Source organism: Diabrotica virgifera, chromosome 10 (genome assembly GCF_917563875.1).
Source record: "Diabrotica virgifera virgifera chromosome 10, PGI_DIABVI_V3a".
NCBI lineage: Eukaryota > Metazoa > Arthropoda > Insecta > Coleoptera > Chrysomelidae > Diabrotica > Diabrotica virgifera.
Genome location: NC_065452.1, coordinates 11353233 through 11366540, shown reverse-complemented (window position 1 = coordinate 11366540; position 13308 = coordinate 11353233). Strand labels below are relative to the sequence as shown.

General features: G+C 34.9%; 1 protein-coding gene across 4 annotated transcripts in view; it reads right to left on the bottom strand.

Moving 5' to 3' along the window:
- LOC114332050 (kinesin-like protein KIF13A) overlaps nt 1–13308 on the bottom strand; it is a 515517-nt gene that overhangs the window by 66029 nt on the left and 436180 nt on the right. For 2 of the 4 annotated variants that reach the window (XM_028281754.2, XM_028281756.2), the window contains exons 13-15: nt 9656–9961; nt 9446–9588; nt 4333–4353 (exon numbers count right to left, since the gene is read on the bottom strand). In XM_028281754.2, the coding sequence (XP_028137555.2) occupies nt 4333–4353; nt 9446–9588; nt 9656–9961 (470 nt within the window). The remainder of the gene's footprint in view (nt 1–4332; nt 4354–9445; nt 9589–9655; nt 9962–13308) is intronic. The other 2 variants (XM_050641283.1, XM_028281757.2) reach the window with 1 other exon arrangement.

Genomic DNA, 13308 nt, shown 5'->3' with positions numbered 1-13308 from the left:
ACAGACATTCTTTTTCTGTATAAATAACCAACATATGAACAACCCTTTACTCCGTGGGAGGACTTCCTCAAGCTGGAGCCCCCAATGTCGTCGGCGATGCAGCGATAGCACATATACACCTAGCAACCGACGAACACCTTTAGACCTGGTGGCCAGAACATCCACGTCGCCAGAGCCAGTGTAGAACAACAGAAAGGCACCAAGAACCCGCAGACAGATACCAAGTGCCATCCAATAAGTATAATCTCTGATCTGTTAAGTTTCGGCAAGGTCTTGTATATTATCTTTTAATACATTAACTGTTTTTTATGAAAAATGAACATGGTTAGTTAGATTATTGTTTTATTTGCTCCATTCTGGATTTTCACTGTTCATGTTATTGATTAGGACAAGGTGGACTCACAACTTGGGAGATTGAGCTAGTCTAGGGTAGACGATAACTATCATAGTTGATTGAAATATTATTCTTCAATATTATTTCAATTATCTGGGGTAGTTTATTGTATCAATGTGTTATACTTTCCTGGTGAATAGCCCGATATAACATAGCTACCAGGGCCATAACAGTACCAAATTTTCTTGAGGCCTAGGATGACGGCGAATAGCTATTTTCAATTCATCCCATAAATGCTCGATAGTATTGAGATCTGGGCTGCATACGGATCATTCTGATCTTATCAATCCAATCTCTATTTAAGATATTTATATGTTTATGAGCCAATCAGTGTTTTTATTTACAAAGAATTGTGCAACTTTTACAAGAAAAGAGATGTCCCGACAATTCCAAAAATAAAATCTTTGTGATGCCTTCAGGATAATACGAAAGGACTATGAAACAAAATCAGCTCTTCAATTTTTACACAGATTTTTGAAGTGAAAACTTCTTTAGGGGCGTTGTGCGATTTTTGGACAGGGGAAAAAGCATTAAATTCGCGACCGTCATTGCGACCGTCATCGCGACCGTCATTGCGACCGTCATCGCTTATGCTATATATTATTTGTATGTATATATAAATTGTAGAAGTATTTAAATTTAAAATAAATGTAAAACCTATTTTAGGATGGGGAAAAAAGATTTATTTCGCGACCGTCATAGCGACCATCATCTCTTCGACGAAATAAATTTTGTACGTATCTATATTATGTGTATCTATACATATATTGTATAGAAGTATTTAAATTAAAAATAAATGTAAAACCTATTTTTCGATAGGGAAAAAGAATTTATTTCGCGACCGTCATCGCGACCGTCATCTCTTCGGCGAAATAAATTTTGTACGTATATGTATTGAAGTGAAAACTTCTTTAGGGACGTTGTGCACTTTTTGGATGGTAAAAAGTATTAAATTGGCGACCGTCATCGCTTAGAAGAAATACATTTTTGAAGTGAAAATTTCTTTAGGGACGTTGTGCACTTTTTAGATAGGGAAAAAGTATTGAATTAGCGAACGTCATCGCGACCGTCATCGCTTCGGCAAAATAAATTTTTGAAGTGAAAACTTCTTTAGAGATGTTTTGCACTTTTTGGATGGGTAATAATTATTAAATTTGGATGGGGAGAAAGTAATAAATAAGCGACCGTCATCGCTTCGATGAAATAAATTCGTGAAGTGAGAACTTCTTGATGGACGTTTTGCACTTTTTGGATGGGGGAAAAGTATTGAATTATGGACCGTCATCGCTTCGACGAAATAAATATTTGAAGTGAACCTTCTTTAGGGACGTTGTGCACTTTTTCGATGGAAAAAAAGCATTAAATTAGCGACCGTCATCGCTTCGATGAAATAAATTTTTGAAGTGGAAACTTCTTGAGGGACGTTGTGCACTTTTTGGATGGGGATAAATATAAATTAGCCACCTTTATCGCTTCGACGAAATAAATGTTTGAAGTGAAAACTTCTTTAGGGACGTTGTGCACTTTTTGGATGGAAAAAAATTATTAAATTAGCGACCGTCATCGCTTCGACGAAATACATTTTTGAAGTGAAAACTTTTTTAGGAACATTGTGCACTTTTTGGATGGGGAAAAGTATTGAATTAGAGACCGTCATCGCTTCGACGAAATAAATATTTGAAGTGAAACTTATTTATTGACGTTGTGCACTTTTTCGATGTAAAAAAGTATTAAATTAGCGACCGTCATCGCTTCGATGAAATCAGTTTTTGAAGTGGAAACTTCTTGAGGGACGTTGTGCACTTTTTGGATGGGGAAAATATTATATTAGCGAACCTTCATCGCTTCGAAGAAATAAATTTTTGAAGTAAAAACTTCTTGAGGGGCGTTGTGCAATTTTTGGATAAGGAAAAATTATTAAATTAGCGACCGTCATCGCTTCGACGAAATAATTTTTTTAAGTGAAAACTTTTATAGGGACGTTGTGCACTTTTTGTACGGAGGAAAAGTATTGAATTAGGGCCGTAATCGCTTCGACGAAATAAATATTTGAAGTGAAACTTATTTAAGGACGTTGTGCACTTTTTGATGTAAAAAAGTATTAAATTAGCGACCATCATCTCTTCGAAGAAATAAATATTTGAAGTGAAAACTTCTTGAGGGACGTTGTGCACTTTTTGGATGGGGAAAAAGTAGTAAATTAGCGACCGTTATCGCTTCGACGAAATAAATTTTTGAATTGAAAATTTCTTTAGGGACGTTGTGCACTTCTTGGATGGGGAAAAAGTATTGAATTTGCGACCGTCATCACTTCGCTGAAATAAATTTTGTACATATATAAATTATGTGTATGTATACGTAAATAGCATAGGGCATACGCATCGCATATTTATATGGTATATGGTATAAGTATAGCACTTCTTTTAGGCATGGGGTGAAAGCATTGAGCTCGTAATTTATATACTATAAGAAGTTTTCACTTCTGTCGGCACTCCCACGAGTGCCTTTAATTTTTTTTTAAGTTAGGAGAAAATACAACGCCGTATAAGCAGCGTTCAGCCCCCTATAATGACATCTAAGAAAAATTTTTTTGTTACCGGAATAATAACAAACGATGTCAATACATGTACCTACAAACTGATGCAAGAATTTTGAAAATCAGAGTACAAATAATAAAGTTGTCAAACTTAATCAAAAATTGTCAGTGGCGACATTTTGTGCCGGTTAGTGTATATTAGCTCAAGGTTATTCAATTCTCTATTCAGTAACATAAACATTAACATAATTATTTATACAGGGTGTCTAGAAAAAAAAATTGAATTAAATTATTTGACGCAAAAAGAAGAATGTTTGTAATTTATTTAATTCAAAATACATTTTACTACAACAAAAAATGTTTATTTGCCAAATAAACATCGATTTTCGTTTAATATCAATGTTCAAGCCAGCTCCTGCCAGCCACCTGCCTTTTGGAAGTTTGAATATTTAATTTAAGCGAAAAGCAATGTTAATTTGTGAAATAAACATTTTTTTCAACGTGGAATGAAGTAAACACTTCTGTTGTATGTAGGCATATGAGTTTATTAAAATTCTTAAAATTTATCCACAAGGGAGTGGAAGTACAAAACGTTTTCGGTCAAACTGACCATCATCAGTATAAACGTCCAGTGTACAAGTAATTGTAACTAGCCACTTCAATAGGTGTAAAAACCTTTGAGGTTCCTTTCAACGATGAAATACATTCACATATGATCTTTAAAATCTTAAGACATCGACTTAATGTCGACTACTTTTTAATATAGAATGTAACAATAATGTAATTTTTTTTGACCCCCCTGTATAAATAATTATGTTAATGTTTATATTACTATATAGGTAAGTGACTAACCTTTTAAATGAGCTAGCACACGACCCTTATTCTCATTTAGAAAAAATCATCGATTACGTCATCACGCCCAGATGGATGACGTCAAGAGTATAGGTAATATAATTATATTTCCAAGCAATGTCTGCAAAAAAATACGAGTCACCTCTCAACAACCATCTCACAACAGAAGGGCGCATCTAATATGACATCGACAATTTTCGACTAAAGCCACCTGTCTATTAGTGTAACAGTGGCTTTATACTACTCGTATATGTGGAATACGATGCATCAAAACATAAAATTTAGAAGATTAGATCAATAATTTATCCCACGTTTATGACTAAATGTACTATGTGTTTATGACTAAATATACGTTGAATGATCTGTAATAAATTGTTTAATGTCATTAACTTTATTAAAAAGAATGCCAATAAAAACATCATAAAAGGTAATTGAAAGAATTCTGTAGTATGGAATACTTATAATAGGAGTAGTACAGTAAAAACCCGGTATGTGCATGATCTACCTAATTACTTTAAAAGCATAGAAAGCGTGATATCCATAGACGTACCCCATTTTTGTTTTCCAAAGTCTATGCAGCAAAAATAAATAATATATTATTACCTACTATACAAAATAACGGTGTCAAGACAAGCAAATTGTTTTTTAAACATATTTCAAATACAGTTTCTTTATCAAACTCTTGTGAATACTGTGTAATACAAGGTGCAGCTGAGAAATAACGAATTGAAGGGAATTCATAGACAAATCATACAACCTACAAGTTGTCGATTATTTTACTATGAAGATTCATTCCATACGCAGAACAAATAATAGGTGATTACCTATTATTTGTTCCGACCGGGAAGATCAGCAATAGACCAGATCTTTATCTTTACCAGATTACCAAATCTAGACCAAATTTTAGAAAAGAGAATACAACAAAGTTACACACCAAACTTTTGTAGATTTTAAACAATCGTATGACTCTGTGAACAGGGATACACTTAGAAGGTAATGGTGGGAATGGAAGTACCTAGAAAGCTGTAGGATTAGCCCAGATGTGTGTGCAGAATTCATGTGTACGTATCAGAATTGCCAGCAGTACATCAGATGAGTTTCAAATCGAAACTGATCTAAGACAAGGCGGTCCATTTTTTCCTTTGTTATTCACCATCTCTTTAGAATACGCAATTAGCAAAGCACAACCAGAATTAACAAATGGCTTCGTAGGCCAGGGAGCGAAGGCACTGTTAGTTTTTGCTGACGATATCCACACATAATTGGACAATCCATTAGAGATGCGAAAGAAGTTTTTACCCGTTTTTATTTAGTTTATTTACTTTTAGCATTAGTTCATAAATTTAAATACTTAGGTCATGAAATCCAAATTACAAGGAACAACGAAACCGATGAATTACAAAGAAGAATCACTTTAACATGACTCGCATATGGAGCTCTAGCAGATATCTACAACATCAGCATCCAAATTGTTTGAAAAAGACGCCGTTTGACCAATTTGTGCTTCCAGTCATGACTTACCACAGCAACAAAACTCACGAGTTGCTCAAATAAGAATGGAATGGACTCTCAGAGACAGGTCGGTCCTGTGCCACTAATTCCCATTGTCTCATCCCGTTTTCTCCAGATCTTCTTTGACTGCATCTGTCCAACTTTTTCTAGGCCGTCCTACAGACCTTCTTCCATCTGACCTTTCCCAAAACACATTGTTTATAAGGCGATTGTCGTTATTGCGTATCACATGCCCTGCCCATCTGAGTCTGTTGGCCTTTATATATCTGACTAGATTTTCCTTTCCGCATAGAGACTCTCTCTCTCTCTCTCTCCTGTCGTTTCCCCATTACTGAGGATCGTGATTTCTTCCAATATTCCTAACAATGTTTCTCTATTGGTCTCTATCTTCAGCTGCTCTAAGAGCTTCGCAGAATGAGTTTCCAGCTGAATGCTTTATTTGGTCAGACCATCTAGTTGGTGATCGTCCTCTTGATCTTCTCCCCGGAACGTTTCCAGAAACAGTTAATCTCTCCAAACTGTCGTCACCTCTGCGAACCACGTGACCAAAGAATTGCAGAATTCGTTGCAGACATAATGTGGACAGCCTTTTTTTAATATTGAGTTGGTTTAGAATGGAAACGTTTGTCCTATGAGCTGTCCAAGGTATGCGCAGCATTCTTCTCCAGCACCACATCTCAAAGGCATAAATTTTTTGGCGCTCGCATGCGCGAAGAATCCAAGTCTCTGCTCCGTATAGAAATATTGAGAATACAAGGGCATTCACCAGTCTCATCTTGATATTTTGAGATAGATCTGTCTTTCCAAACTTTAGTTAGGCGACTCATCGCATTTTTTGCCATACCAATACGTCTCCGAACTTCTGTTTCACAGTTACCATCGTTAGTTATACTAGACCCGAGATAGACAAAGGTGTTTACTATCTGGTATTCCTGTAATATGTTAGTCAGTTGAATAGTGTCAAATCTGTCGACCACCATTATTTTTGTCTTAGCTTTATTGATTTTCAGATCAACTTTATTGCTTTCGTACTCAACTCTTCGCAGAAGATCAAACATTTCTTGCTCATTTGCTGCTATAAGTGTAGTGTCATCAGCAAATCTTAAATTGGAGATTTTCCTACCAACTACTGTTACTCCACCGGCCCATCCTTCTAAAACCATCCTCATGACATGTTCACCATAATAAGTCAGGTGACAACACGCATCCTTGTCTAACACCTCTCTCAGTCTTGAATTGGTTTGAGAACTTCTGATCTAGTCGTACTGTCGCTATATTAGACTGGTACAGATTTTTAATAAGTGCCACCAGGTGCATTGGTGCGCCCATTTCTATTAAAATTGACCACAGATTTATCCAGCTTACACAATCAAATGCCTTTTGGTAGTCAACGAAGCATATAATCATAGGTACTTGAAATTCTCTAGACTTTTCAATGAGTTGTCTCAGGTTCAGGATTTGTTCCATTGTACCTTTACCCTTTACAAACCCCGCTTGTTCCTGAGGTATTTGGTAATGTAGATAGGTTTTTAATCTGTTTTTGATGATATGCAACAAGATTTTACTAGCATGTGTTATTAGTGACAGTGTGCGGTAGTTTTCACATCTGGTAGTAGTTCCTTTTTTGTGTAGTGGGATATAAATTCAGGTACACCAATCAGATGGCCATTTTCCTGAATTCCAAACAGCGACACAGATAGAATGGATGATATGTAATCTTTTGTCACCTAGTAACTGTAGTATTTCACATGGTATTGAATCAATACCTGGCGATTTATTTATCTTTAGTGATTTAATTGCATCTTTGACTTCAGCGAGTAAAACAGTAGGTTCTCTAGGGTAGTCAGAAGGCCGCTGATTTTCTGCTGATACCTCGTTATTTTTATATAGCTCGCCACAGTAGTTTCGCCATGTTTCCAATATTTCATCAGTATCGGTCTTTAAATTACCTTCCTTATCTATTACAGACCACGTTTGAGGTTTAAATTCTCTGGTAAGGAGTTTGATCTTCTGGAATAAGTCCCTCGGTTCATTTCGACAGCCATGTTCCTCTATCTCTCTGCATATTTGAGAGATGTAATCAGCTTTATCTTTGCGGCACTGTTTTCTGATTTCTCTCGATAACGCTCTGTATTCATCGTTTGTTCCGTATCTAGTTTTATGTTCTTTTCTGCGTTGAATCACAGTCCACGTATTATCGGATATCCATGGCTTACGGCCAGTAGAAACCGCTGCCTCACAGTCTTTTGCAGCCTCGATTACCTTATCTTTCAGATAGATCCAAGTGCTCTCAGGGTCACTATCTACTTGGTCTAAAGAAAGAGCATCTTCTAGGTGTTGTTGGAAGTCATTGATTTTTGATGGAGTTAGAGACATGACTTTTCTCTGGGGTCTTCTTTTGGGGACTTTAAAACGAAGTCGAACGTTCAATACCAGGAGTTGATGATCGCTTCCACAGTCTGCGCCAGGATATGTTTCACAGTTGATGGACGACGACTTCCATCTTGATCTTATTATGGATGTAGTCTATTTGATTCCTTGTTCGTCCATCTGGGCTGCGCCATGTGTATAATCTCGGTGGATGATGTTGATATAACGTGTTTGTAATTGTAAGATATTGTTCTACACAGAACTCCACTAGACGGTCGCCATTCTCATTTCTCTGTCCCAGTCCATTTTTGCCCAGCACTCCTTCAATATTTTCATTAGATGACCCCACTTTGGCGTTAAAATCTCCTAAAATTATGACGAGTTCACGATTCGGAATAGCGCGAACAGTTTCTTCTAGACGACCATAGAACCTGTTGATGTCTTCTTCTTATGCAGCTGTTGTAGGAGCGTATACCTGGACAAGGTGTAGGGTATTGGTGGATATTCTCATTTTAAGGGATATTATCCTGTCATCAATAGTATTATATCCAATTACGCAGTCGTTAAGTTTAGAGGGTACAATTATTGCGACGCCATTTGTACTTTTGTTATCAGGGCCTGAAAAATAGACGACTCGTTATTATATCTGCGCCTCCATTCGTTTGTCACGCTGTCTCTGCAAGGGCCATATATCATTCGAAGGATTTTACGTTTCCACACCAGCAATTTATTTACTTCTCTTTTTGGTCCATATTTCGCTTCCATACGCGACTGCTGGTTGTATCAGGGTCTTATACATCTGGATTTTTGCACCTCGTGAAAGAAGTTTTGACTTCATTAGATGTTGACTTGCAAAGAAAGATCTGTTTCCTGCCATTATTCGCATTTCAACTTCTCGCTCTATTTTGTTGTCATTTGTGATTGTTGCTCATAGATATTTAAATTCTTTAACCACTTCGAAGTTATGATCGTTTATAGTAATGTTTTGCCTTATTCGCCGTCGTTCTTGTTTTGAGACGACCATGTATTTTGTTTTGTCTTCATTTATTTTTAGACCGATGTTTAATGCAGCTTCTTCAAAGAGACAGGATTAGAAACGAGGTAATCAGAAGGACAGGCGTCACAGATGTCATAGAGCACATGGCGTGACTGAAGGTGAATCGGGTGGAACATGTGGCCAGATTGAATGACGGGCGTTGGACCCAAAAAATTACAGTGTAGATACCACGAGAAGATAGAAGAAGCAGAGGTAGACCACCTACAAAATGAACAAATGACGTCAACAGAATCGCTGGGAATTGCTTGCAGGAAGCTCACGGAAGAAATTAGGGAAGGTCTATTTCCAACTTTGGATGCAGAAGGCCGGATGCTGGTGATGAATACCTCGAACTTTAAGGTGTTATTATAGTACGACAGTATTGGAAATTGCACTAAACTATGACTTTATTGCCATAATAACTGCAGATTTGACTAATACAATCTTAAAACTATAGAAGTCTACTTATGTAAACTGCCTTATGATGCCTTCAACACCTAAAATATTGGCCTTCTAATGTAGAATCATCCTTGCAGAATAGCTCAAAGTGAAAAGGTGCCAGGACAGGCCGAAAAGGATGGCATTTATATTCATTATCTTCAAGAACCAAATTCGTTATTTGTAGCCACATCTTGTATATTGATAAAAATACAATAAAAGCGTGTGTGATAGGTTTAAATACTTGTGTAGATATCAATTTGGAAAGCTTGGTTTTACAAGAGAAGACTAAAGAGTATCTTCTTACCTGTGAGAAATTTGGTACGCTGACTGTTTTCCTCATTAACGGTTGTCCTCTGGCTTGCAGCAGTTCTTTTACTGCCACATTTTGTCGTAAACGGTCCAGGGTTAGAATGCTCTCAACAGCGCTCACTCCTCTTGTGTATTTTTCTGTTAAAACAAGAGATATATACGTTTTTAATAATAAGGAGCTCTAAAAATTTGCATTTGTACTCACCGATATATGTTTCTCCATCGCACATCGAAGAATTTTCTCCAGAAGCTGCCAATTGCGCAAGGCTTTCCCTGCCTTCCAGTTCCTCGCTGGCTTTAGGTACATTAGAAACTACTAAATATGTCACACCGCAAGATGTCACCATATCAGTACGAACGATTTTTGATTTGATTTGGTTTTTGATTATATCAGTAAACTTCTGTCGTTTATAAACGTTTATCGCCAGGCGTTTTCTCAACACAAGATCCATCGGTGCTGGATGAGACAACCGTACCGTTACACGTAGTATCATGTAAACTCTTTCGTTGGCTGAAATTTTAAGTTAGTTCAGTAAAAACTATACAAATATTATAACTAAAGGTAAAAATCAACTATTACCTCTGATTTCAGCGAACCTTCATCGATTTTCATGAAAATTGGTGAGTGGTTAGAGGATAGCTCAAGAAACAAAAGTGCTTTTCCCCTAGGGGTGGAGGCCACCCCTTCTCGTGGGTGAAAATTATTGTTTTTAAATAATGCCATAAATCGATAGAGGGACAAATTCTAAGCCAAATTTGTTGTATAAAGTCATCAAAATATATCAATACTTTTTGAGGTATTAAAGATCAAAGATTTTAATTTTTCGTGAAAACAAAATGCATGTTTTAAAGCGGTTTTTCATAAATAACTCAAAAACTGTAAGTTTTTACAAAAAAATTGTTATTACCAAAATTGAAGTTAATAAAAAATAGAATAAAGTTCTTACTTAATAAAGCTTTTAGTATTAATTCAAAGTGAGTTTATACTTAACTAAATTTGTTTTTTTAATGAGTACTTAAATTTAAGTATTTAAGCTTAAATATCGGGGAAGGATGCATTTTAGATCATATACTATACTTACTAAACACTTTCCAAAGTACCTACTCAGAAATACCTATCAAATGAGCTCCAGAAGATGCTGTTAGCATCAAAGTTTATGTTCCAAAATTTTCCCCAAAAATTTTATAGTTTTAACTCCATTAACTTTTATGATTTAGGTTCATCAACAACCGTTTGAAAGGTAATTTCAAGGGCTATAAAATCGTATTAAATCTAATCTTTTAAATCCCTTATTTTTTAAGATAAAAGGTTAAAGGGCTCCGGTTAAATGGTTCTCGCAGTGAAATTTAGGCTTTAAACGTTTCTATCTCGGTTATGTTTATCCTACAAATAAAAAAATAAAAAGAAAGATCTTTGAAAACAAAAGCACAAATTTCGTTCTGTATTATTTTTTACATAATTATATCGAGTATTTTTGTAGTTATTATCAAAACAAAATGAAATTTTTTAAATCATATTTTTTTTTAAAAAATATGCATTCTAAACCGTTTAAAATGTTTGAGATCATTACTTATGCTAAAATAAAGAAAGTCTCATAGAGATTACTAAAGATTTTAATTATTTGTGGAAATGGCGCATATTTAATTTTTCACCTTTTCCAAAAAAATTCGAAAGGTTCCTCTTATTTTCATCATAACTTGCTTAATTTTAATGCTATCAACTTCTTCTGAAGCTCACTTGACAGGTATTCCTAAATCTGAACATTCAGACAAGTGTTTAGTAAGTATATTGTATAAAATGCATCGTGTTCCCGTTATTTAAGCTTGAATACTTAGATTTTACTTAGATTACACTTTGAATTAATAGTAAAAGGGTTTTCAAATAAAGAGTTTATAAGATTTTTTATTAGCCTCAATTTGGGTAATAACATCTTTTTGAAGTTATACTTCTTTAGGCGCGATTGAGAGTGAATTTTTATTATTCTGCGCGCATGCGCACACAGACAGTATGGTGTTAGTCGCTAAATCTTTTAACTTATGTAGCGCAAATAAGGTATGCGTGAAAAGAATATATTAGTGGTTTTAGTAAATATATTTATTATCATTTTTGTGTCTTTGGATTTCTCTTCCTCGGAAGTAAGATTGTAACGGTCTGATACGTTACGGAATCACTTTTGAATTCTTTAAATATTTTTATAATTATTTTCTCTTGATCTCTTAATTAATTTCTCTAATTTTCGCGTAACTAACTATTTCTAATTATTATCTTGTTACCGGCTCGTATTACCGGATATGGGTGTACGTAGACCTGATTTGTTTATGTGGTTTAGTGTTGGTGTGAATTGGTCCATAAATCTTCCTGGTCGTTCTTCTTTGGATATGCTTTTATGAATCTGGTGTCCATGGATAGTCCTACTTTGGATTCAGTGTCCGATTCCACATTTATTTTAGTTATTGAGTTTTGTATTCCTTTGGTATGTTTGGTATTTGTATTATTTGGCATTGGTGAGAATTGTTCCCTAGATCTTCCCGATTGTTCTTCTCTGGATATACTATTATGAATCTGGTGTCCATTGTTAGTTCAATTTTGGATTAAGTGTTCAATTCTTTACTTATTTTTACTGTTTTTTTTATTCACTTTGGTATATTTACTTGTGATATGGTCCGAATTGGCTCACACCTTTTCCTGGTTGTTGCGTCCTTGGATATACCCTTTATAAACCTGATGTCCATGGATAGTTTAATTTCGGTTTTAGTGCCCAATTCGACACTTAGTTATTATTATAAACTTTAGTACAATATTTAGTTTCGTTTTGACTTTTAAGCAATATTATGTCAATATTTGGTAGCAGAGAGTAACATAGTAACATTTTAATATGAGTTTGAATCATATATTTATTTCTTTTTCCTTGGTCATTGGTTTATGTTTAGTGCTAATCTTGCGAATCAACGTGGATTGTTAGACTATTGTCAATTTGATTGTTAATATTTTGATGTATAAAAAAAATTTTTTGATAATTTTTTTTCTCCTAGTAGAGGGGGATTGTAACGGTCTGATACGTAACGGAATCACTTTAGAATTCTTTAAATATTTTTATATTTTCTCTTGATCTCTTAATTAATTTCTCTAATTTTCGCGTAACTAACTTTCTAATTATTATCTTTTATATTTAAAATTTCTTGCAACGATGCCACACCTATTATGTTGTGGTATCACTGGTTGATTTGTAATATACGCCATACCTCAACACACTTAAAACTACCTGTTAGTTTCGTGGGTTGGTATTGGTGAATATTCTTTCGTGTTCTGAGAGAATTTGACGTTTACCTTGGCGGAGAAACGCATTTTGCTCGTCACTTGACTTTTGAGCCGGAATAGTGTAGTACCAGTACCCAAAATGGCGGAGAATATCTCCATAAATTAATTAAGCATTTGTGTCTACAGTTCCCAGTTTGTCTATAAAATAATATTATAGTATCCAGCTGTGTCTTAAACCAGGGAAAATGGCAGTCCACTAGGAGTTTATTCCCGGTAATAATTATTCACTTTTTATATAGTCAGGTTTGTATATGACGACTTATATTGTTTTTGTAAAATACTAGATTCTCACTGTTGGATTCAAATCAATTTCTATTTGGATATTATATAGATTAATCGATGTTTATTTAAGGTTCCGTCCAGGAAAATTCTATATTTTTTTTCTAATATTTTTACCATAATCAAACATATGAATTTCTAAATTAAAGTTGGAAATAATCCAATTTGCACATCCAATATATCTATAGATAATATTCACTCAGAGAAAATTCTAATAGTTTTAATTTTTTGGTTATACTAAAGTTACTCCCAATATCATT